General features: G+C 46.1%; 1 protein-coding gene across 1 annotated transcript in view; it reads left to right on the forward strand.

Moving 5' to 3' along the window:
• The window catches only part of LOC118785832 (interleukin-1 receptor accessory protein-like 1), a 173,894-nt gene that overhangs the window by 78,664 nt on the left and 69,494 nt on the right, over positions 1–25,736 (forward strand). The window contains exon 5 of the mRNA XM_036540773.1: positions 3,407–3,481. Within this exon, the coding sequence (XP_036396666.1) occupies positions 3,407–3,481 (75 nt within the window). The remainder of the gene's footprint in view (positions 1–3,406; positions 3,482–25,736) is intronic.

Here is a 25,736-nt window from a genome sequence, read left to right on the forward strand (position 1 = left end):
TCTGTGTTGCCGTCACAGTCACCAGACAGTGACTGAGAGGGGGCAGTCATTTTCTGGCTCCTCCGTCCAGCCTGCAAGGTCAGGTGTAGCAGGGGTGGAGCAGCAAAGGGCTACAGAAAGCCTATTGGAGGAGGAAGGAAGTGCTGGGGCTGACAGAAAGGGAGGAGTCACTCTGTGGGAGGCTGGGCTAGGACCTCAGCTAGGGAAACAGAGAACGTGTCAAAACGCAAGGCTGCACCCCTCTGTCCCTGACTCGCTGCAAGATGTGTATATGCCTGACACCCCAGTGTTTTGTATTGCATTTACATTGGGACGCATGTCAGAATGATGAATATGTGAATTTTCTATTTGCATATATAATCTGTATGTGTGAGAGGGAGGTTTTAGTAATACTGAACTTGTAAGTAAACTATAGCACAGGGCGATGGAATCGGGTATGCTGTTCCAAATGTACATGTTTCCATTGCTTAATAATGCAGCAGAATAATGCTCACAGTGTTTGGCTAGGACCTGCCAAACATTTTCCCAGTAGTTGGAGAGTTGCGCTTCTTATTAATACAGAATTGAGCTGTAAGTGCTTTCCAATGACACTTGGAAGTAGATTGCTAATTAAAGAGTAATGATAATGAGCTACGCTGAGTGCAAATCATGCACGTCTTAGTGGCAGCTTAATTTGGAGTTGCCGTACGAGGTGGATGCGAATGGGAAAACTGCTCTTGAAACAGGGTGACTCATTTGCGCCTTTCACACTTCAGGATTTGGCACCTGGGTATGCTGAACATGTGACTAAAATCTGAAACTGGATGTTATTGTGGTGCGTGTGGGATTGAAGTGATGCGGGCCCAAAACTCTTCCAAGAGGAACAGGCTGTGGAGGTTATGGCGACAGTTTGGCTCGTCAGCTCAACTATAAAGACTTTACTTACAAGACTCGGTGAAACTACTGAGTCTAGGGCCACTTTTTACTTTCAGCTATAGTGTCTCCACAACAGGTGCATGTAAATAGGCATGACATAGCATTACATTACAATATTGTCATTTAACAGACGCTCTTATCGAGAGCAACTTACATCAATTACAGTTTTTTACAATGTTATCCATTTATACAGCTGGATATTTACTGAGGCAATTGTGGGTTAGGTACCATGCCCAAGGGTACAGCAGCAGTGCCCCAGTGGGGAATCGAACCGGCAACTTTTCAGTTATGAGCCCTGCTCCTTACCCACTATGCTCCACTGCCTCCCCAAAAACATCCCATTCATTTTCCGGATATATAGGACTAGGGGTGCTTTCTCATCAAATCACAGGAGCTGAAATGTCGTCTTGTTGGCCATTATATTTAATGTGTGAATGGGAGGTTTGTGCTCCAGGCACAGCCATGTCCTACCAGGGCAAGTATGAGGCAGACAAAGGGTGAGCAGAGGAACCCAATCAATGCAGCCTATGACCTGGCTTTTCAGCACCAGCTTGTACACATGTCACACCCCAGCCTCCTCTGTGTGACCCCCCGAGGAAACAGGTACGTCGCTACACGCAAACCCTCTTATCTGCTCTGAATATTTCATGTACGTTTACTGTCGCAAAAGAAAGCTCACAAACAACGGACAGTGACATGTACGCTAGGGCCAATTAGCATGATTAATGCACAAGCGTTGTGAAGCTTACACGTCGCATTGCGTTTGCCGCGGCGGCGTTGGACTCCAACTCTGCGTTGTTAGGGGGCGGGAAGTACTAAGAGCTGTCCTTGAGGAAGGAGCGCCAGGTTCCATCTGAAACAGTAGGAATAGCTGCGCGATGATGTAAAACGGAGACATACAGCCAGCCTCCCAGTGATGCCCACCCCTATGCCACAGCTTCTGAAACAGTGTCAACAGCAATGAGCCCTGCCACATCAGAGCCGAGGGCAGAGGCGTGGTGCGCTGTGCAGGTCGGTCTCGGCTTTGGAAAGGGGGCCTCGGCAGTATAACGGGGTGTAAATTGAAGTCATCCCACGCGGTGAGGGATCGCTGCCCTTTGAGGACCCGATTACTCTTTGTTATCGCCAAGCGCCTCCTGGTTCCACTGCGCCGGGAGCTCTTTAGTTATGACTCGTCCTGTAATTTCAAACACCCCCCTAACGACGCGCGAGAGTGCGTCAGCGCGCCGAGGCAAGTCTGTGATGTGTTTTCGGTGCCAAGATATTGTCACTTCTACTTCCCACTGTCTTTTGCTTTCTCTCTCTCTCTCGCTTGCTCTCTTTCTCTCTCTGTCTCTGTCTGGATAAAAAATGTAACAAGCATACAGATGTAATATTTAAAACGCCATGCTCTGGTGTCACAAAGAGTTGGAACAACTGCACGTTTGTAGGAACTTCATGAATGGCAAAGTAGCTGCGCCGCACTTAGTTTGAAAGGGAAGGAACACGTGCTCACACATAGGCACGGACAAACACACACACACACACACACACACACACGCACACACAAATCCACACACAGGGATCTCTAAATGGATTATGCCAGTTTGCTGTCCTGGAGGCCTAGCCGTGAATAAGAGCAGACACTCTCCTGGGCCTGTATAATGAGGAGATGGCTGTGTGCTCTAAGTTTAGTAAGTGCCAGCTGCCCTTAATCCCAGCTCCACGCTTGCTCTGTGGCTTAGCGCTCCTCTTAATCTCTGAGGCGCCCGGACCCCAAGGTATTTGAGCCATTAGCCGTGATGAAATGGTTGTCATGCAAAGTTGGGAGGCGCTTTAAAGTCTCAGCTTAGGAGAGGGGAATTATGGGAGTTTTGCTTGGCCTTTTTCAATATTTCTGTATTTCTATGTCTTCCACGTAGACCCATCTGCAGAGTGGTACCGAGAAGTACATTGACATCCTCAGTCCTATGTATGTAGGCAAGGGCACGGTCAGCAAGCTGCTGTGTGGAGCCTGACTACAGACAGAGTACAGGCACAGAGTACCACGCCCTAAGCCTTGGCTGTTGACATGTGTGAGGCCAACTCATTGGCGCATGGTGTAGCTGAAGTCAGGCCTGACTTGCTGTTTCTGAGCAGCAGCGAGCGCTCTGGTCCCATCATGCAGGGGCCGACACATTTCAACAAAAAAGATGGAGGAGAGAAAAATGTTTCAAATCTGGGAAGCGTTTTCTTTTGGCCAATTACCTGGAGGGCATTTCATTGTACAACTATAGCTCTGTGGCTGTGTCCTTTAAAACCGCAAAAAACTGCGGACAGTTGGCAATATCGCACCCTGCTGGCCGGGAAGCAGAGCCCTGACGTGCTATCCACAGAGCAGCGATGATGCAAACAGCACATTTGTCAGGGACATTTGTCACAGCAGAGCCGCTCTGGCGTTCTTGGCTGAAGTGTGAATAGTATGAAATGGCTGTTATTTGTCTAAATGGCTTCTCCCTTTCTTGTTTTCCAGCCCCTTTGACCGACAAGCCACCAAAGATCCTCTTCCCGACGGAGAATAAAATGAGCACCATGGAGATGCAAATAGGTAAGATTGTGGGTTTCTGTGCTTATTGCATGCTTTGGGTTAATGCGTCTGTCTAACAAGCTGTCGGAGGTGAATCTGTTTCAGGCTATATGGATCATTTTTACACATGTTGGCAATGCAGTGATTTTTTTGGAAAGCAAATTTGTGGATGCACAAATGCCTGTAATTTCCTCAAGTTGTTTTTTTTCTGCACAAATATAGTCCATATGGTGATGAGGCTGCAGACCATTTGGTTTGCCATGGAAGCCATTCTTACCAGCTCTGCCTCGGCCTTTGTTTGTGAGCTGGGTCAGTTTGGACACCATAGACGTCTGGAGCATATTGCCTGCCACCATAGACATCTGGAGCATATTGCTTGCTATCTGGCATATGGCAAATAGTGGCAGCTTTATCTGCCTCTAACAAACAGATTGTCCACTTAGTCGACAGGATAGTGTACGTTTAATCTTTCCTGAGGGCCGCCATCCCGACATACGGTGGCATTGGCCACCGTCGATGGTGTGGGTGACTGAGCTGCAGTGGAGTTCTGGATGGTGGCTCAGCTGCAGTGGAGCTCTTGTTAGGGTTTACCTTTCCACCGATCACATAGACACATGGTTCCTGGTGCGGTGTGGCAGTGAAGAAGATGGAGTTTGAGTTCTTGTTTGAGGTGAAGTGATCACCGTAATGTCAGCAGAATGTAGTGGAATAGAAACCTGAAGGACAGCGAGACCAGTGTCCTGCTCTGTAGCTAATTTTGGATAGATAAGGACATGCATTGTATAACTAACATTACTCTGTACTGCGCAGGAGTGAGTTTTATTGAAAAACTTTTGAAATGTTATTCTCTTCATATGGCCTTTTTAAAGTGTTTGAATCATGTTGAGCATAATGAATGTTATAATAAAAACCATGAATTTCAATTATCACATCTACTTTGTGAAACTCAGCATCTTCATAGGGTCATGCTGTTCCTAGAAAATAATACAAAATTGGAGAAAGGTAATGTGTTTGGAGACTGTACCTGTTTCCTTATTGTATTTTGTTTGACCAGTTTAGCATGGAAAAACTGCATGGCTTGTTCTTAACATAAAACATCTTGTGTTAATGTCTGGCTTTATTAAATGTCATCACAGTCAGGTATATACATCAAACTTAAATGCCTGCATATAATAGCAGCTCTCCAGTAAGAATCAAAAGACAGCCCAGAACAAAACTGGGTACAGTCATTTTATGTGTTTACCAAAATAAGCCCAAACTGGAATTATGGGAAGGAGCTGAAATACCTTTGATCATGAGAGAAATGTCCTGGAAGTGACATACAGTAAAGAGCAGGAAATGGACCTCTCTGTGAGGGAGGGGAAAGCCGTGGAGTGCAGAGGAATTGTGGGATGCCACTGTAGCGGGATATAAAATCCTCTTATGTGGCCAGGAGGGCGCTGCTGTGATGACAGACCTGGATTTGAACCGGAAGGTTACATGTCTCAGTCCCAAGCACGATGCTCCATGTGTACCCTTGCAGAGGATAGTATTAACTGAATATTAATACCATGTAAGCATAAGTTAAATAAAGCATTAAATGGAAGTTGCACCTGATAAGGGAATTAGTAATATGATGTGACAACCATGCTTCATAAAGTGTTGCCCTTCATGTTCATCTCAAATGAAGAAAAAGCTAGAACCAAGCTGAAACAGTGAAGTGGTTTGTGATTTTAATAGTATAAGTAGAGCTTTCCCCTTCTCATACATTTGTAAATTCGGCACATGTTCACGGAACTACCTGTTTGACAGTCTGTTTGGTAGTTCAGTAGGATGGCTGGCAGACACTGACCTCAAACATTGCAGGAACAGTTTCATATAACAGCGGGAAGGGCTAGTCAGATCCAGCACCTCTGTATGTTATTGCTCCCCAACATTCATCTCCCCATGAAATATGGAAACAGTAATGGCAGGGGCAATATGGGGCGTGAGAGAGCGAGGGCTCCAGGGATTGACCTAAGGAAGAGAGGGATCCTTTAAACCCCAGACCAACATGAATCAAACTCCTCTTTCCTCCCATTTTCTCTCTAATTGTGGAACTCCTTCTGGTACTATTGAACCATTAAATGCTGGTCGATCAAAACCTGTAGCTTATTTGCTCGTTTGGGTTTGGAAGGGTATTACTGTTGCTCCTTGACCCCACACCACTCCAAATCAGATATTTCTGAGATCCTCGACCCTGGCGGTATTGAATCGACCTGTGTTCATTCTCTTCTTTGTGATGAAATATCTTTTATGCTAGAACCATCGTTCTGGGAGGTTCCTTTATCCAAAAGGATCTAAACAATTGATTCAGCTACCTACTGTTTAAAATGGAGGAGAGGACAATGTTCATAAATGAAACATTGATATGTTTTGTACATGCATGACTGAGCATTCTTCCTCTGGATGTACCCTCAGTGCATCACCACTTTCATGTAAACAAATTATCTGAAGAATGTGTTTTTCATTAGCAAATATATGCATTCATTCTTGGTAGGTTGTTCTTAATATTTGTAGAGCTGGCTCACCCCTGCTTTAGGAAGCAGTATAGCTGATTTATGGTACAGTGAATATTGCTGCCTGTGTCCCTGGATCCATAGCCTTTGTGTTCCTTCAGATAATGCACATGGGGTTATGCTCCATGAGGAGCACATACAGTTACAGCCCAGTCTGCAAGGAGGGATGTCATTGTGGCCTCCCACACAGCTCAACCAATGTGATGAGTGAAATCTGTCTGTCTCTCTCTCTCTCTCTCTCTCTCTCTCTCTACCTTTCCCCCTCTCTCTCTCACTCCCTCTCTTTCTCTCACTATAGCTTTTATATAGCATTTCTCCTCTGAGTGCTAACTGTGCATGATAACTTAGTACAGTACTCCATATTGTGATTCCTGTGTAAGGTGAATTAGTACAGTACTTGTTCTGAAGAAACTCTGGATGCAGAGCAGGAGTGAGTCAGAGATAGCTCGCAGGCCATTTTTTATCCCAGAGCTCCATTCTCACAGAGAGAAGGGTACAGTTTCTCACCAGCTGTAACCTCAAAGCAAATGCCACCTAGTCATCTCGAGTCTGTAACTGTAACTGAAAGAGCAGTTTAACTGTCCTGGAAGCCCAGCACATGTGAGCAGTCTGGTGGAAAGCAGTCTGAGTCTATGAGCTGTGTGGCAGATACCAGTGTGCACCAGAGGGCAGTAATAAGAGTCTTCACTCCCACGCCACAATGGCCTCCTCAAAGTAAACCAGAGCTACTGAAAAATGTTTTATTAAACACATTTATGCAGTACTAGATAAACTCAAGCAGGACAGCAAATTAACAAAGCAAGAAAAGGGAAGAGTCTGGCCCCCCCTGCAGTAGGCCAACAGGATTTTCCCTCCAAAACTAGTAAGCACTTCAACAACAAACTAAAACAAGGAACCAAGAAAAAGATGCCGCCCACCAGCGTATCATATACAAAAAGACAACAAAGGGTAACTGCAAAGAGAGAGCCTTCTGGAGGTCACTATCCCTTAAAAAGGAGCAGCACAGGTGACAGCGATCAGCACTAATTTGCAGGTGAGCACCCAGCTGTCAGGTAGGCGGGGCAGGTAGAGACTCCAGCAGGGACATTACTGTCAGTCTGCACAAATCCCAGGGAAGGGGTTTGGTTGGACAATCTTCCTCTGATTTTTATTCTAGAGAATATTTGGTTTCTCCCCAGAAATCTTTCAAGGTCGGGTTATATATATATATATATATATATATATATATGTATATATGTGTACATGGCCATGATTTTTTTTGCAATAAATTTGAGTAAATTTTGATGGCATGCTGCTGTGACAGTTTCTGAGATCCCTGCTATTCGGAGACCCCTGTAGCTTCACACTGTTCACACTGAGATCAGCACACTCCCCCCAACAACTGACCGTTTTCACGAACCCACAGCTCTCAGAGCATTGCAGCACGTTTCGGCTCTCCCACGCTCAGGAGCCTCGCATTGAGAACGCTGTATAGGGCCGCGGCATGAGTATCAGGCTGTGAATGGCAGCTCCATCTCCTGTGGGTTTTTTTTCTTCCCGGGAACACTCTGCCTCCGAAAAACTGAAAAAGGGGGCGACGTGGGCCGCTGCTGTCACCGAGGGAGCGCGGAGCCTCTGTGTAAATGGCAGGTCTTCACTGTGAGGGCAGACGCACCCCCATTTACTGAATAAATGTTCCACCTGGAGAGACCTGAGTAAAGCGCTTCACCTGAGGAAAATCCATTACCCTTTCAGAACACTGCCGCTGTCAGTAAGCACAGGGCGTGTGAGGGACGCTGGAACTGAATGGATAAAGCCGTTCCTTTCTAAAACCCTGCATCTATATGCTCCATGCTTCCAGGAAACACTGTCTGAGACAAAGCATTACACAGGAAAGTCTGGGGGCCGCTGCTGTTTATCTGTGGAGCACTGTAATAGAGAGTGTATTGTACAATGGGTAGATGTTAAGTATATGTTTCTTTTTTCTCTTTTGTATTAGGGACGGTATTACTACATAAGTGATAAAATGTCATAATTGTGTTTGTCCCTGGCTGTGGGGAAGCTGTTTGATGCGCTGCCTCCTGGGGACGGCAGGCAGTTTAATCCTCGATATCTAACGGCATGAGGCCGTCTCCGCAGCTGCGTGCAGAGCTCTGAGGGACTTTGGCGCAGTCGGATGCGCGTATCGGAGCCATTGTCATTTATTGATCTGCGTTTGTGTTTTCCCTATCTAAGCTCCTGAAGATTACTCCTCTCCACGGAGGGAAGGAGGCAGACTGACAGTGCGCTAAATGATATTTGCTGTGCTCCGAGTTTCCCTTCGTGTGAAAGGCCAGTCCATGCGCCCCCTGGTGGTGGCTCGTCCACCTGTGTAAAGTGTGTGTCAGCATCTTTGCGACTGAGTTATGACCTATTGTGTTCCCGTGTCTCCTTGACTGTACTGGGAGCCTTACTGCTGTTCTGATCAGCGCAGCCAGGGGGCAGCATACCAGAGCCAGTGGCTGCACCATTTCCATTGATACTGTATTTACTTCTAGTAAATAGCTGATGTAAGGTGACAGTGCATTCTTGCATAGCTGCACACTAGCACGGAGGTTGCACCATCAAGCTCATCCTGGGCTACAGGCTTCCAGCTCACACCTCTCCAGGGCCAGCTCCTCCTTTTCCAATCATTTCCATGGCAGCATGAGTCCGGGGCTGCAGTGATCCCAGGCAAAATATTTAAGAGTGTGAAAGCTGGCCATTAATCACAATGTGGCCAATGAGAGGAAGCGTGGTGATAAGTGAAGGAGCATCTGTAGAACACTGCTCCAAAAGGTCAGAATATCTGTGCTCCAGAGGAACATAGCACCAGTTATACAGATAGCATGACTGGGGGGACACCATTCTACACATTGTTTTCAGGGTAAACCACCCCACACACTGTTTTCAGGGGACACCATCCCACGCACTGCTCTCAGGGGAGACCACCCCACACACTGCTTTCAGGGGACACCACCCCACACACTGCTTTCAGGGGAGACCACCCCACACACTGCTTTCAGGGGGACACCATCCCACACACTGCTTTCAGGGGAGACCACCCGACACACTGTTTTCAGGGGGACACCATCCCACACGCTGCTTTTAGGGGAAACCATCTCACACGCTGCTTTCAGGGGACACCATCCCACACACTGCTTTCAGGGGACACCATCCCACACACTGCTTTCAGGGGACACCATCCCACACACTGCTTTCAGGGGGCACCATCCCACACGCTGCTTTCAGGGGAGACCACCCGACACACTGTTTTCAGGGCGACACCATCCCACACACTGTTTTCAGGGGGACACCATCCCACACACTGTTTTCAGGGGGACACCATCACCATCCCCTCCACCATGTACATGTGTGGTTTGTGATTTAGTGTATCTGTTTAAAATGGCTTACTTTAGACATCTCAGTTCTGAACAAACTCACCTGCCATTCCCCAATAAGAACATCAAAGCAAAACCATGCAGGGTCGTTCGGGAGTTTCCGGGGGCCGCGCTGAGAGACCTCTCCCTCTTAATGTAGGGCTGAGAGTCATCGAGGCTGCTCTGCTCACATGCTTATTTCCGCTTTAAACAGGTTTAACCAAAGCAGGCATTTCAGGAGGATTTGAGGAAAAGTGTGTCACACGGTGAAGTGAGGGTGTTGGGCCTGCTCCCGCTCCTGCGGCGCGCACGCGGGGACTGTCTATGAGGTTCGTCAGCTGCCTCTGCCCTCGGGCTCCCCCTTTCTGAGGCGCAGCGCAGACCCCCAGGGGAGGGGTGCAAGGGGAGCGTCAGCGTTGCGTCACGGCGGCACGCTGCACCCTCTGAATCCCGCTCAGCCCCGCAGGGGAAACAGAGAGCATGATTAAAAACAACCTCCCGCAATCCCACAGCCATCTGAAATATTAATGCACCTGACTGGGGGTGGGCAGAGACACCATGCAAGCATCACCAGTGGCTTCAGTCACACACCAAGATATGAGCAGGAAGCACACCTCCTCCAGTCCTCTGTCCTCTGGTTCTGTTTTTTCTGAATGGATTTCTCATTTTTATTCCCATGAATGTATGTAACCACATAAAAGAATGCATTAGGCTTTGCTATGAGTGACATTCGATCTATTAGACCAAATAAGAGCACTCATCTCCCTCGCTTTGTATGTACTGAAATTATTGCCAGTTTATTGGACCTTTATTTATGAGACCTTTATCCAGGATGATGGTCTTTCTTTTATTGGCTGTATCTTAAGAGTACTAAAGCAATTCAGGCGCTGATGATCTCTCTCCATCTCTATCTCCCTCTTTATCTCTCTCTATATATATATACCGTATATGCAGCAGTGTAGGAGTTGTAAATAAATCTAAATACCCATATAAATATCAGTAAATATCCAGCTGTATAAATGGATAATGTAAAAATCATAACCCATGTAAGTGCCCTGGATAAGAGTGTCTGATAAATGACAATAATGTGATGTAATATGTAATTGGTTTATGCTGTACTAATAAGCTTCCATATCTGATTGCTTGTGCGTGAGAGAGAATGGGTGTGCAGAGCTGGAGTAGTATGTGTGCATATGTGATTCTCACTGCTGGATTGAGCTGGATTCTGCTTCTGTGTAGAAAACTCTTGGTTGGTCTGGATTCTGGTCCTGCATGTCTCAGATATCTGTTTGGTCTGGATTCTGGTCCTGCATGTCTCAGATATCTGTTTGGTCTGGATTCTGGTCCTGGATGGGTCAGACTTCTGTGTGGTCTGGATTCTGGTCTTGGATGGCTCAGATATCTGTTTGGTCTGGATTCTGTTCCTGGATGGTTCAGATATCTGTTTGGTCTGGATTCTGTTCCTGGATGGTTCAGATTTCTGTTTGGTCTGGATTCTGGTCCTGGATGGTTCAGATATCTGTTTGGTCTGGATTCTGGTCCTGGATGGTTCAGATATCTGTTTGGTCTGGATTCTGGTCCTGGATGGCTCAGATATCTGTTTGGTCTGGATTTTGGTCCTGGATGGCTCAGATTTCTGTTTGGGCTGGAGTCTGTTATTAGATGGCTAAGACTCTAGTTTGGGCTGGTGAGAGACAGCGAAATATCTCTCATCTCAACATAGTTTATCTCAGAATGGGAATGTGTAACATTAATTTTGAGATTAAATCTCTTCAGATTATATTATTGTAAAACAACTATGTGGCTGCTGTAAGAAAATTGAAATTTATTGAAGATAAGAAATTTGAAAAAAGTTGCATTGGAGAAAAGTTCAAGACATATGAAGAAGCTACTTTGTCTGATATAAGGTCTCTGTCCCCAGAACATCCTACAGCTAAAAGAAGTGATAGGGAAAAGTGTGAGATCGGTGATCAGTGTGAGGTGCTGTGGGTGTTTTGCTCACATAAATGGGCCTTTGCTCTTCTCGTTATACATGTTGCCTCCTGGCGATATCATCCGAAAAAATGGCATTAGCTTCCAGTGTTATGCAGATTACACTCAGTTATACATATCAGCCAAACCTGATGTCCCTTTGAATATATAAAACATGGAGGCCTACCTAACAGATGTAAAGAAATGGATGGTGTCTCCTGTAGCAGAACGAGCCCAGGGGGGGCAGAGGGTGCAGCTGCCCCAGACCCACGGTTCTTCCAGTTACAAAGGGGCCCACCTTGGGCCCAATCTGCCTGACTGAACATGCATTTTTGTTGTTTAGTTGAATATTTTAAGTATTAATTATATAAATTTAAGTTTATATATATTTAAGTTTGTTTGTGTCTTGATTGCTGCAAAAAAATAAAAAGTCAGACTGAGGACGTAATGGTTTCGACAGACCCCTAGCTAAGTTTCTTGGCGTGATATTTATTTTGAATGAGCAGAGACACAATAGAGTTACAGAAAACTTTATTTGTTGTCCAGTATCCTTGTGTAAGTGTACAAATTACGCCCTCTGTTCGAGTCCGAAAGTATACGAACTAGGCGATCACCGGCTGTCTTGTTTTATTTCCCATCGCCGTCACTGCTGACAGAGCCGCGGTATTTAAAAATGGTCTCACGCAATGAGGTGTGCTGAAATAGCGCACCTCATTGTAATCCGCATTTCTCTCCGTTCCGCCCTTCCGTCTCCGTAAGGTTCCCCTTGGATCTGTCTTGCATCTCCATACAGGCTGTATAAGGGCCTGCTACAGGTCCTCTCCCCCTCTGCAATGAGCCATCAGCTCCGCCCCTGGATGTCTCCCTTGCCTCAATTGCAGCTATCAGACCTTGGTGTCATTATTGATCCTGAGCTCTCTTTTGAAACACATATAACTAACACTTCTAGGACAGTCTTCTTTCATCTGAGAAATATAGCCAAAATTAGGAAAATTGTATCAATTAATGATGCTGAAACACTAATCCACACTTTTGTAACATCCAGGTTGGACTACTGCAATGCCCTTTGTCAGGATGTGCAAATGTCTCACTAAAGCCCCTTCAGCTGGTACAAAATGCAGCTGCTCGTATCTTAACTCGAACAAAGCACTTTGAGCACATTACCCCAGTTCTAGCTTTTCTCCATTGGCTATCCATTAAATACCGAATTGATTTTAAAATACTTCTATTCACATTTAAGGCTTTAAATGGGCTTGCCCCTCCCTACTCTGAAGGACCTTCTACACCCATACCGTCCACAAAGAGCCCTTCATTTCCAAAATGCCGGGCTTCTCATCTTTCCAAGACTGAGAAAAACTACTATAGGCGGTAGAGCCTTTTCCTATCGAGCCCCTCTCCTGTGGAACAGCTCCCCCACTGAGGTTCAGGGAGCTCTCTCTCAGCCTTTAAGTCTAGGCTCAAAACATATCTATACAGTAAATCCTTCAGCTGAGGGACATGGCCTGGTGCTGGCATGGATCATGGAGTCTCTGGTGGACTAAGTGGTCATTGCTGTCACTTTATTATGGCATGGACTGTGCCCTTGCCTCCTGTCCCCTAGGTATGCTATCATAATGTTAGTCTGCCAGGGTTTTCCTTGTTGTACACTGGCATATTTTTCCCTACCCCTCCTCTCCTGCCTCTCTGTTGTACATTCCTGCTATTCTTATCATCCACTAATCAATGTTTTTAAATTTTCTTTTCCTCACCCGGCTCCGGGCTCCTGCCTGGAGCTGTAACTCAAGTACCATTTCGGGGCCTCCAGCTCAACTTCCTCGCTGTCATTCCTGTGGAGCCCCCCATGTACCAAAAACTGGACCCTCGAGGACTACATGCTATGCATATTCTGCTGTATAACTTTTAAGATTTAAGATTTACAAGACTCATTATGTTTGCGCACCGTATATTACTCTGTCTTACTACCTACATGTTTCACCATTCTTAAGTACTGTTAAGAACTTCTTAGGAAATTCTTCCCTACTCAATTTGTCCACCCAGTGCCAGCCAGAAGCAGAAGGGCTCCCCCTCTGACCCAGGTTCTGCTCAAGGTTTCTTCCTATTAGTCGGGGAGTTTTTCCTTGCCACTGTCACCTTTGGCTTGCTCTGAGGGGGTATCAGGCCTAGAATACCAATGTAAAGCTGCTTTGTGACAAGTCATGTTGTAAAAAGCGCTATATAAATAAAACTGAATTGAACTGAATAAATTTCACACTATCTTGACAACCTCACCACAAAGATGCAATGGTTTCAAAGGTCATGGTATTCTTTTAGGTGCTTGTTGAGAATAGCACACTTGTATAATCTGCTATAATTGATTTGTCATAATATCAAACTTTCAGCCTTATTTGTGTTCATGTTCTGGCTTTGCAGAGCATTCTGGAAGAAACCAGTTCTCTTCTGATCTGAGTTTGTTCTGAGTTATGTGAGTGCCTACAAGAAAGTTTGCTCTCTCTACATTATTTCACCCCTATCACTGTGAAATCTGCCGGTTTCCTCAAGTATTGAGTGTCACTCTTACTAGTCCTAACATAGCAGCATTACCCAATCAAAATCCAGGAGGTCGATAGTGAAATCAAAGTGCCGTCTGAGAACTGAGCATGTGTTGCATGTCTCAGCCAATGGCAACAGACCAAGAGGCAGACTGAAGTTGTGCCGCCTGTCTGCCAGACTTGATGCTCTGCATAACCCCATTATTCATACGCTGAACCTCCCTGATTCCTGGACTAGCTCAAAGTCAGTGCAGCTGAGTATTTTAGCATTACTCTTTAATGAAGCAGCTAAGCTGAACTGAGTGATAAGTTAGATGAACCACAAAGTTTTTTTTTCTTCAGCGTGTCTTCAAAGTCATCCATCTTGCTCCCTGCCTGTGAGGTGAATGAGCCGATGAAGGACCCATCACGCTAAATTGGTTCTGAAGCTCCAGTCCTCTCTGAGACGAGGAGTCCATCTGCATCTGTCTGTGCCGCCGTACTTGACCCAGAATCCACCTTGGGGAATTGGGAGAAATCAGACGAGCTCGTCTAGCCAGTTCCATCTAAAGTTAGATAATACAAGTCCTTTCTTTTTTGCAGTGTCTGTCTATCCAGCTGCACGAGGCAGAGAATGGTCTAGATTTTGTTCTGTTCTCATTTTTATGAGCTACTGTTAAGCATGCTTTACCTGGAAATAATTGCCACGTGGAGGAGCGTCTTGTGATTTATGAGCATTGACAAGGACAAGAATCCTCACCCCATGCGGCCGCCGTGCAGCTGTGCGTTACCAAAGAAACACAAAGGAGAGTGCAGAGATACAGAGAGGAGGAGAGCTGCCGGCCTGTGATCTCACCATGAGGCCACACGAGCGAATGGATCCCACACGTCTTATTCACAAACCCCGCTGAAAACGCAGCTTTAATCATCCAGACAAACCTTCCCCCTGTTCTCAGTCCAAATAGCTGCCTCTGTCAGGGATTCCACGCAGCTCTCTTTGATGATGCATGTGTGCAGTGCTTGGTAGTGCATTTGTTTGTGAGTGTATGTTTAAAGGGTACCTGCGTACCTCATACAGATACGTCTGTAGACATTTGTGTTTTGCTTGGTGAGGTGTAGCAGGTAAGTAGTGTAGTGGTAAGGAACAGCAGTGTGATGTAGGGGTAAGGAACAGCAGTGTGGTGTAGTGGTAAGGAACAGCAGTGTGATGTAGTGGTGAGGAGCAGCAGTGTGGTGTAGTGGTAAGGAGCAGCAGTGTGGTATAGTGGTAAGGAACAGCAGTGTGGTGTAGTGGTAAGGAACAGCAGTGTGATGTAGGGGTAAGGAACAGCAGTGTGGTGTAGTGGTAAGGAACAGCAGTGTGATGTAGTGGTGAGGAGCAGCAGTGTGGTGTAGTGGTAAGGAGCAGCAGTGTGGTATAGTGGTAAGGAACAGCAGTGTGGTGTAGTGGTAAGGAACAGCAGTGTGATGTAGTGGTGAGGAGCAGCAGTGTGGTGTAGAGGTAAGGAGCAGCAGTGTGGTATAGTGGTGAGGAGCAGCAGTGTGGTGTAGTGGTAAGGAGCAGCAGTGTGGTATAGTGGTAAGGAACAGCAGTGTGGTATAGTGGTAAGGAACAGCAGTGTGATGTAGTGGTGAGGAGCAGCAGTGTGGTGTAGAGGTAAGGAGCAGCAGTGTGGTATAGTGGTGAGGAGCAGCAGTGTGGTGTAGTGGTAAAGAGCAGTAGTGTGGTATAGTGGTAAGGAACAGCAGTGTGGTATAGTGGTAAGGAACAGCAGTGTGGTGTAGAGGTAAGGAGCAGCAGTGTGGTGTAGTGGTAAGGAGCAGCAGTGTGGTATAGTGGTAAGGAACAGCAGTGTGGTGTAGTGGTAAGGAGCAGCAGTGTTGTGTAGTGGTAAGGAGCACAACACAAAACACACCTGCTACACATGTAGTATGCATATAGCACACATGTAGTAATTATATATGACACATAGTGCACACATACAGTAATCATATAGTACACATCAGTGCAGTAAGGTCACTAAGGTAGAAGTAGCCAGATAGCAAAACAGTGTCCTTAATGCAAGGAATAGATACTGTACAGCCCAGGACCCCCTGATCTCAGTTAACTTTCTTACTCTTCAAGAGGCACCACCCATCATACAGGATAGTAAAACTAGCTGTTTTTTGCTGTTCAGATACATATGCAGCATTCAGATTAGACAGCAGAGCATTAATATTTGATATCCAGCCACCTGGGGGCCACCGCGTGACCCTCAGGTGACCATCCCTTCATGTGGTCCACAGCAGAGTGTAGTAGGTGTTTCCGTGGCACTTGGTCTCCAGGTGCGCGGTGGCATGTTAGGCCAAGCTGCGGTCACACACACGCTGTCCATGCATGTGCAGTGCCCCGCAGCCACCCGAGCTGGCCCTGAGGCTGGGCCCCAACCGGTGCAGATACAGCGCAGACATAGGCCTCGTCATTCTTGGAGCTGTCTGCGTTTGGAAAGAAAAACTACTCTTAGAATTCCCTGGACTCTGTATAGTGTCTGCATTTGAGCGAGTGCTGCGAGCCTCTCTGTTTGTGATGACCTCTACTGGCCAACGCACAGACTCACAAACTGCCCCCTCTCCTCACCTCAACACGCCCACCCAGGCCTTCATGTTTGGCCCCTATCGTTTCTCCTTCAGTGTGTTTCTACCCACAGTGTGTTTGCAGTAGAATTCATTTTCAGATCCACCTCTCCACTAGAGGGTTAACACCCAGTGCCTCAGATTCTCTTGGATTTGACATTATCTCCAGTGTCACACTGAGAGTAAACAGATGAGCATTCACTTCAGTTGGGGAATATGTGATGGGCCTGTAATCTCTTTACCCTCCTCCCCCAGATAGTCCACTTGTCCTCCTCCAACACCCCAACAGCCACAACGTAGTCTGGAGGTTCCCCCCATCTCAGAACTAACTGTGCGGTTCCTGTTGGTGATCCCAATATCTCTGCTATCTGATATCTCTGCTTCAAAAAGTTAGCGTTGCTGGGTGGTAGCATTGTACTGTGCTACTGCTGAGTGTCAGAAGTGATACAGACTCACCTGGTTTCACCCTGTTACACTCTCCAGAATTCTCTCGCTGTGTGTCAGTGAGTCACAAACTTAAGAAGAGCACATGCAGAAGCTGAATTAAAGCGACTTGCAATGATTTTTTTTTTTGAATAATGTGATTTACAAGAGCCTTGTCCTTTTCATGTGGTTTCCTCTCATTTCCTGTGTGCTCTTCAGAGGCATGTGCTCGTAGATTTGACTGCTGCGTGGAAATAAAGATCACAGGATGGAGGCTAAGTCATGCAGTGACATCCTTATGAGAGAGCTGCACTGGGGATGGCTGCTTTGCCTTCGGCTTTGAAGCTTGCTCTGTTTCCTGCCACCCTGCGCAACGGGACAGGAAATAAAGAAGAGGGAAGGCGTGGAAGTTTCTCCGCTCGTGTACATGGGCTGCTATTGATTCCTGGTAACATGCGTTTGTGGGGCGGGTCAACTGCGTGAGAGTAACCTGTGTTACTGTGCCACTTTCGGTTTAATGGTGTGCCGCCACATCACATTGGGGCCAGTGTGACAGGAAGCTCCTCTGCTTTATTTACTGCTGCTCGGTAGATCTTCTGTGTGTGTGTCTCTCTGGACACCCCCATACCCCCATCTCATCAGTGTGAAAAACCTGTCATTTCAAAGCAGATGTCTCTGTGTCACCTGGTTCTGTAATAGATGTCTCTGTGTCCTCTCCATCTGTAACAGACATCTGTGTGTCATGTCTGTCTGTAAAAGACATCTATTTGTCATCTCTTTCTGTAATAGATGTCTCTGTATTGTCTTCATCTGTAATAGGTGTCTCTGTGTTGTCTCCATCTGTAATAGATGTCTCTGTGCTGTCTCTATCGGTAACGGATGTCTCTGTGCCACCTGGTTCTGTAATAGATGTCTCTGTCGTCTCCATCTCTAATAGACGTCTCTGTGTCATTTCATTCCATCTCGCTTCCAAGCTTGTTTGTTCACTATACCATCAAATCTTGTTCCAGCTTTCAATGATACAGCTACTATTGTGTGTTAATATACAAAATCAATTCTCCACGTTGCACTTAGCAAATTGCTCTGCGGCCATCTCATTATGAGGAGCACAATACCAAATAAAAATCTGTCTGATCGATATGTCGCTACAAAAGATAGAGAAGTATATTTCAAGGACTTATTTTGAACAGTTGAATACAATTACAGACAGGATTAGCTTTCTCTGTATAGCAATCATTTAAACATATGAATTGCTAAAATATATGTATAGGCAGGCTGCTGGGAAGGGCTGGAGTGCATGATAATATACAGTCAAAGGAAATGTGGTCCCCACAGTGGCCGCACTGGCCAGTTGTTGAAAGCAGAAGAATGTAAATGAATAAAAACACACAAAACAAAACTACAAACAGAGATGGAGCCTTACTAAAACAGGCGTCCACTACCTAAGCTGCTTACCAGAGGCACACACAGTGGGCTAGGCGAAAGAGCGGTAAAAGAACAGGCATAGGTCAAAGCACAGAGCAGGAAGTCATCCAAACAGAAAAGGCCAAGCACAGAATTATAAGAACAAGCATTATTCACATAGATACTCCTCACACCAGCAGTCCACAGAGCTGTGTGAGGAGCTTTTATAGCCATTTAACAAGGCACCATTAGACGCAGGTGTGGCCGGTTCCAGTGCTGCTTATTTTGGGTAGGAAGGGGCGGAGCCACTGGTGCCTGAAGTACCGCCCTCCACAGCAGCACCCCTGGTTATGTCATATGGTCATTTTATTACTTCTGGAATTTCTAGATGAAATGCGTGTGTCTATAGCTTTTATGATGCTTCTTTAATCATTTGTAAATTATCATGACTTTTGGGCCCCTGACTTTGGTAGTGGGCAGGTGTCGTCTGCCCCCCGTCCCCCCCCCCGTCCCCCCGTCCCCCCGTCCCCCCGTCTCCGTGCTTTCTGAGGCCTGAGGTCAGGGGTGCTGTTTGTTTTGGTCAGGCTCGCTGAGAGACCTGTTTTGTTTGGAATAAGTGATCTGAATTTGCGAGTACCCCTGCCAGCTGAAACACTTAACACACACCATGGGGCATGTTTCCACTGCCCTGCCTCAGCTGAAGGTCAGCCGTACCTGCATAACCAAAGGCGTTTCACCAGCCAACGGACCCAGGTCGACCCCACATGCTGCAGTTGGCTGGCCGTGTCAGACAAATGGCCTGTTTTTATCATGAATAAAATGCTGCAGCCAGAAAGCCATAGTGTACTATTGTGTTTTTGCACTTCATTGTCATGGTAAGAAAGTACCAGTTCCTGTACTGGACACCAGATCTGATCTGGTCTTTTTTTCTGATCTCTCTGAAGTGGATGCATGTAATCTCTAATTAAAAAGCAGCAAATTATTTACATACATACACATATACATGTATGTATGTGTTTATTTAAGCAGAATAAATGATGCAATGTGTATATTTTTCAGTCAGTTTTTTTTTGTATATGAAATTTGCATTTGTAATTAATTACATGTGTGTCTGTCTGTCTGTCTGTGTCTGTGTGTGTGTTTGCTTAAAATTAAGAACATCAAGGCTGTTGATAAAGCTACAGCCAACCCCCCATTTCACATTGTAATGATCATGTGATCCATTTGGCTAATCTCAGGCAGATGACAGGGGCAGCTCATTCTCAAGCAGTCACTCTCTGGATCCCAATTCCTTATACCGTACCGTCACAGGGTCACCTGCTGCTGTGCGTCAGGTTTGGCTGCAGTGTGAACTGTGACTGTCTGCGAGAGGATATGGGCCAGCAACATGCAGGAGGCAGGCCTGAATTCTAACAGGATCTCCTGTCGTACTGTTAAGCTGGGTGCTGGACCTGAGTTGCGTGTGTGTTCAACTGTCTAATGGAATTTGCCTTCAAGGGGGTTAAGTTTATAAATATCTCTGATGATTGATATTTATTCAGTTAACAAGCGCAACCTTTTTGCTAAATTATACATTCAGCGTGAAAGTTAAGTCAATTTGGTAAATAATCAATGTATTCATGTGTAAAGGTGTTGAATTTCTAAACTGATGGAATGGGTTGATTTTGTTTCATTTTTTGCTCCTTGTTTGTGAACAAGCTGAAGTCTAATGGTGAGAGTAATTAGCGCTAAGGGCTACGGGGATGGACTGTAATCACAGAGATGATGTACTATCATGTATACACAAAGGACACTGACCAATGAGAGCCACAGCAACAACAGTCACCGGCTGATCATATGGGAACTGCAACGAACAGCCTGAGTGTATGGTGTTCTCCACTGCTCCCTACAGGAATTAGCCAGTTTTGTCTTTTTTCATTTTCTTCTCTTCTCACACAGTGCACCCTGCTATAATCAGGCTGTCTTTTAAAAGCCATCAGTGAGAGACAGGCAAGCGACAGCTCTGATTGGCTGCTGTAGGAAAGGTGGGGTATTTCAGGGATTCTAACCTGCATTTGTGCAAAGGCAGCAGCATTTGAGCCCGTACTGCAGCCCTTTGCAGGTTTTTACACACCCTGCAAGGGCCCTTTACTGGACATCACTTTAAGTCCTTCTCTGACATCAATATTTAGTGATTTACTCAGTAATCTATCTATTGCAGGATCACCAGGAAAGGTAAAGGTAAATGAATCACCTGGTTAAGGTGGTAATTGTGTGCTGTGTGCCGGTACAGGGGCAGGAGTTGTGGGTTGAGTTAGTGCATGTGTACTTCCAATGTGTGTGTGAAAGCATGGCTACAGCAATGGTCTTGGCCCTAGTTTGGTGTTGAGTGGTGTTGAAGACCCGGTGTTGAAGCAGCAGCAGAACTTGGAATAAACCTCATGACAATTAGGCCTGAGCTTCTGTGATCAGCGTTGTTCGAGTAGACACATGCTAACACTAACCTTTGGATTGTGTGGTAGGCGTTCCCGCATGTCTCCGAGGTTACGGTATGTAGTCATCGATGGAGCCTTTCGCAAAGGAGGTGGGCGCCATGGAAACGGGCCTCTGGAACTTCAGGATCATTCATTATGACAAAGCTATAAAACAGCCACTTCATCTGTAGAATCTGAAAAATGAAAAACATCTGTCCTCTAATTCCCTCTCATAATTCATAATCTGGCCTCTTTTCAGCTAAGCAAACAGATATTACTGTACCTCATTACCGCACATAGTCTGGAGCACCTTTGCTGCTCGCTGTGCGTTATTATGTGGTGATTAAAGCCAGTTAAAAAGACATAGATCATTAATAAAATTTAGCAGGAAGACAATGTTTGCTCGGGCCAATTTGGCATTTTGAAACACCCTGTTCATCATGTACGAATCACAAACTGGTCCTATAGTGTGTGTGTGTGTGTGTGTGTGTGTGTGTGTGTGTGTGTGTGTGTGTGTGTGTGTGTGTGTGTGTGTATATATATCTGTCTGTCTGTGGGTGCATACATGCACGACTGCTATTTGCAATGTCTCCCTGCTATGGGCACTGACTGCATTCTCTCCATGGCACAAAGATGGAACTTCTTAGAAGTGCTCCTCTTTTTCCTTGCCATGTTTAGAAAGCCAGGGCACTGGCAGCCTGCGTAGCTGGGCTGCATTATTCACAAGGAGCTGTTTACTCCTGGAGCACTGTGGCTGTTTCTGCGTCAGCCTCTTCCAGGAAGTGCTCTCTGTCTCTCTCGCCCTCTCTGCGCGCACTTCTCCAGTCCTCTCTGACTGCTCTCTGCTTCCACAGGGCTTGAGTGTTCCTCCCTCAGAGGGCTCCTTCATGTGTGCATTTCTCATGCCCCGCCCTGACATTCAGAGAACCTATCAGATGTGTTGTGGCAGAATCAGAGTGAGTGGGTGGATGTAGCGTGAGCACTCCTTTTTCCATCTTGTCTCTCAGTTCAACACATAGTGTATTCTGTAACATGTAATGATCCCAGTGCAAAATCAACAGGTCTAATGCAAATAATGATTGCAGCATCCTCCATGTCAAATCTACAGTTCCGCTATAAGATATACCCGTGTCCTGCTGCTGAATGTTCACCATGATTATAGAATCCCACAGATACACTTGTAATTTCGTTGTCCTGAACAATGCCAATAAAGCTCTCTTATGTCTTATGTCTTATAAACCTTTAGAGCATAATTATCAGAGAAAACACCGTGAATATAACAGTAACTGCCTGCACAGAAGAACCGCTTTTCTGTTTGTGTCTAACCTGATTGTTAGGTGTACTTAGCGGTGCCTATGCTATGGGTAGATCAGAATATTCTGCTTACTAGTTTACTGTGACTAACAATAAATGAGGATACAGATCCTCTCTCAGCTACTGACAGTGTTAAAACACATGAGTGTGTATGTTTGTATCCCAAAATTCAAAGGCCGTTCTTTTCTTTACAAAATAAAAAGTATGTCTGACTAACGTGGTTTGAAGTGTATGGGTTGTCTGAACGCGGTCCATGAACAGGAAGCAGGTTTTAAATTCTTGACAAAATGAAAATGGTTCTCTCCGAACTCACTGCAGGGTATTTTAATGGATTTAGTAGTTTTCCATTGTTCTGCAGTAGTTCAAATCATAGGAGGCCTCCAAAACCTGTCAGGCATCTCTCTGCTGCACTCCACCCCATCTACAGTGGCTTTCTTTAAGTGCCTGTGTGTGTGTGTGTGTGTGTGTGTGTGTGTGTGTGTGTGTGTGTGTGTGTGTGTGTGTGCACGCATGTGCGTATGTGTGTGTGTGTGTATGTGCATGCATGATGACTATGTGTGTGTGTGTCTGTGTGTATGTGTACGTGGGTGCATGCACGCGTGTGTGTCTGTGTGTGTGTGTGTGTGTGTGTGTTATTTTTGGTTTACTCTCTGAATTGAAGTTCAGCTGTCCTACTTTCCTTATTCCCCAAAGCAGAGATGAAGTTTGTGGGTTTTTGTTTTTTGAGACAGTCTGGATTCCTGCACAGCGTCTTCTGCCCAGACGCAGCTCCACACCTCCGGTGCCCCACACTCGTACAGTTGGTCCTGCCGTCTCTCCTGTGTCTGGCTGTCGTTTTGGGCTGAGGGGAGTGCACTGAAGGGGGGTGCAAACAGGCGGGTTAGAGCGGGTTATGGGAACTCCTCTGTCTCCCGACGCATCAGGGTTTCACCTGCAGCCCCGTGGGGTCCAGCGTGCATGGCTCATGGGATCTTCTCATAAATTTCGCCCCTCAAAGAAACGTCCCCCAGGCCTTGATCCAAATCCCTTTCCCCCAGGCCCTCACATGCAGGCCTGTCCCAATTGGCTCCCCAGACAATCCCTGTTCTTCCCCTTCTCGGACATTTTCATCACAGCGTCATCCTCCGCAAAACATTCCAAATTCTTTTCTCTCCTGCCATTATCTTATTTTTGCTCTCCAAATTTTCAGAGTTTGAAAGTATTTGTCTGATGCAATTATTGCTGAATGCTGTGCCTGCAAGAGCCATTGCACTGCTCTGTGAAATGCGTTGCATTAAAATCTGTCTTGTTGTTACTCTTATCTCTAAGGAAAATGGCACCAGCAGACAGCTCCTCTGTGAAGAAGTAGCGATACATTTGAACAGAATGAAGAAAAGACGCATGTTACGATGATGGGATGGCAGTGAGGGTGATGAGAAGCATGTTCCCAGCCGGACGTTTCCCTGTGATCTCAGTAATGAACAGGTGAAAATGCCATGAATGCAGCATTGGTGCTGCCCTGAAGCCGAAGATGCCTAACTGTAGGGTGATGCTTCAGAAACACTGGCCGACTCTGAGCAGGCTTTATTTAAAGGTCTTAACTGTCAGAAAAACTGAAGGACTCTGATGGGATACCCTGTGTTAAAGCTGAACATTTAAATAAAGGCAGGGCTGTCGATTTATTGTTGTTTTTGTTGGGTTTTTGGTTGTTTTGTGAAGTGCTTTCTTAGGGATATTCAGTCAAATCGCAGTTTTTGAGTTGAATTCCCAGAGGCTTTTGTGGGTGGTGGAATTCAAAGTGTGCAGAGGTTCTCACACTCTGGCATTACCCTATTGACTGCCACTTCTCAAGATCGTTCTCTGTCCGCATCCTCAGTCCAGTCTCCTTGATGGTGTCATCAACTCTCACCATATCCACCTGTGGCACCTGCCATGGTCACAATGCTGTGCAGGAAGGTAACCCAGTGGCCCAGGGCAAATGTGATCTCTCATGGGGAGAAACTGCAGGTCATACACATGTTGGCATTACCATAAGGCTTCCACAGCATTCATTCTATCTGAAATGGTTTGTTTTGGCAGTGTTAGAATGTAAAGGAGTACATAACCCCAATAACTGTACATTGTACAACTGCACAGAAATACTAGCCATTAGTAAGAGTAATGGTAGCAAATTTGCAGTTAGTTTCTGTCCAGAGCTATTCCCAGAATTCCCCTGCTCAGAATAGACTGACCTAAGGGGTCAAGGCACAGTTCTAAGCAGAGTAGAGCTCAGAGCAGGGCTGGATTCTTGCTCTGGGGACAGAGACGGTTTGATGTGGGAAATCTCTACTTACTAGAGAGCATGCACATACTCAGATAACATGGTTTCTTAAGCCAAATACAGTAAATGGAAGTCCCAAAAAGTTGTTTTCACTGAGTGTATCATTACTTGAGTGACATTATCTGTTGGAGTCACAATTTCATTTCAGTTCATATCTGTTAAATATCATTGTTTCTTTTCTCACGGAACTTCTGAGTTGTCTTTTCTATGTAACATTTTACATGGTTAGAATATTTGACAATATTTGGTCATTCACTGTGCTGTGGTGTCATGAAAGTTAAAAGGCTTATCTTAAAAAAAAAGAAACAGATCAATCAACTGATCAGGTTTAGGAGTGACTCCCATAGCATCCCACAGGTCCCCCTACCCGAGCGTCCCAGGGTCATCCTGTCACTCACACTGTCCGGTTATCTCTCTCTGAGGAAGGCCAGTGTCACTGTCACCTTCAGCGGCCTGACTACAGGGAGCCATGGCACATGATGACGCGTTCCCACAGAGATACCTCCGCACCCTTCCTCAGATCTCCAGAGAGGAGCGGCTGGTCCAGCTTAATAGATTCCCCTGCAAGAGCGAGATTAGAAACTCATTTCAGATTCCAGCTGGGGACCAGAATTAGTCACAGAATGCTTTGGGGTTGGCGAAAATGTTGTCTTCACTTTCAGCTGAGCGTTTATTGCCCAACTTGTCCGGCTATGTGTAATAACTGGGAGCCGGAGAGGACGTGCACAGTATGGTGCTATAGGGGATGGAGTGGTTTGTTTAAAGTTGTGTTGCACCGCATGTTCCTGTGACTGATCTCTTTGAGCGTTCTGATTTTGTTTAGTATTCCAGTGGCTGTATGGCTGCAGTGGTGGTCTAGGAAGTGAACATGACTCACCCCCAGCAGATTGAGGACCCGGCTAGGATATTTCAAACTCAAATTACAGCCAAGTGTCACAAATGGGAAACAATAATTGTGGAGCCTGTGAGGCTGAGCAGGACTCCCCGCAGCGCGGAGCGGCCAGGCTGCTCTTTAGCAGTCAAATTCCATCCCATTTACTGACATTTGCACAGGAAACACAGGCGCGGACATGATCGCTTCCCCTCTCCTGTGCTTTGTCTTCTCCACCTGGTCCTCCATCTCACACACACACACACGCACACACACACACTCTCACAGACACACACACGCACACACACACGTGCGCACACATGCACACACACACGAACATACACACGTACATGCACATGCACATGCACACGCTCATGCGCACACACACACACACACGCGCGCGCGCGCGCGCGCGCACACACATACACACACAAAACATACTAGTTTTACACAGACACACACCTTACAGTGCAACCTAGACACATCATCAGTGATGTAACCTACAAA

The sequence above is a fragment of the Megalops cyprinoides genome, chromosome 11, assembly GCF_013368585.1.
Source record: "Megalops cyprinoides isolate fMegCyp1 chromosome 11, fMegCyp1.pri, whole genome shotgun sequence".
NCBI lineage: Eukaryota > Metazoa > Chordata > Actinopteri > Elopiformes > Megalopidae > Megalops > Megalops cyprinoides.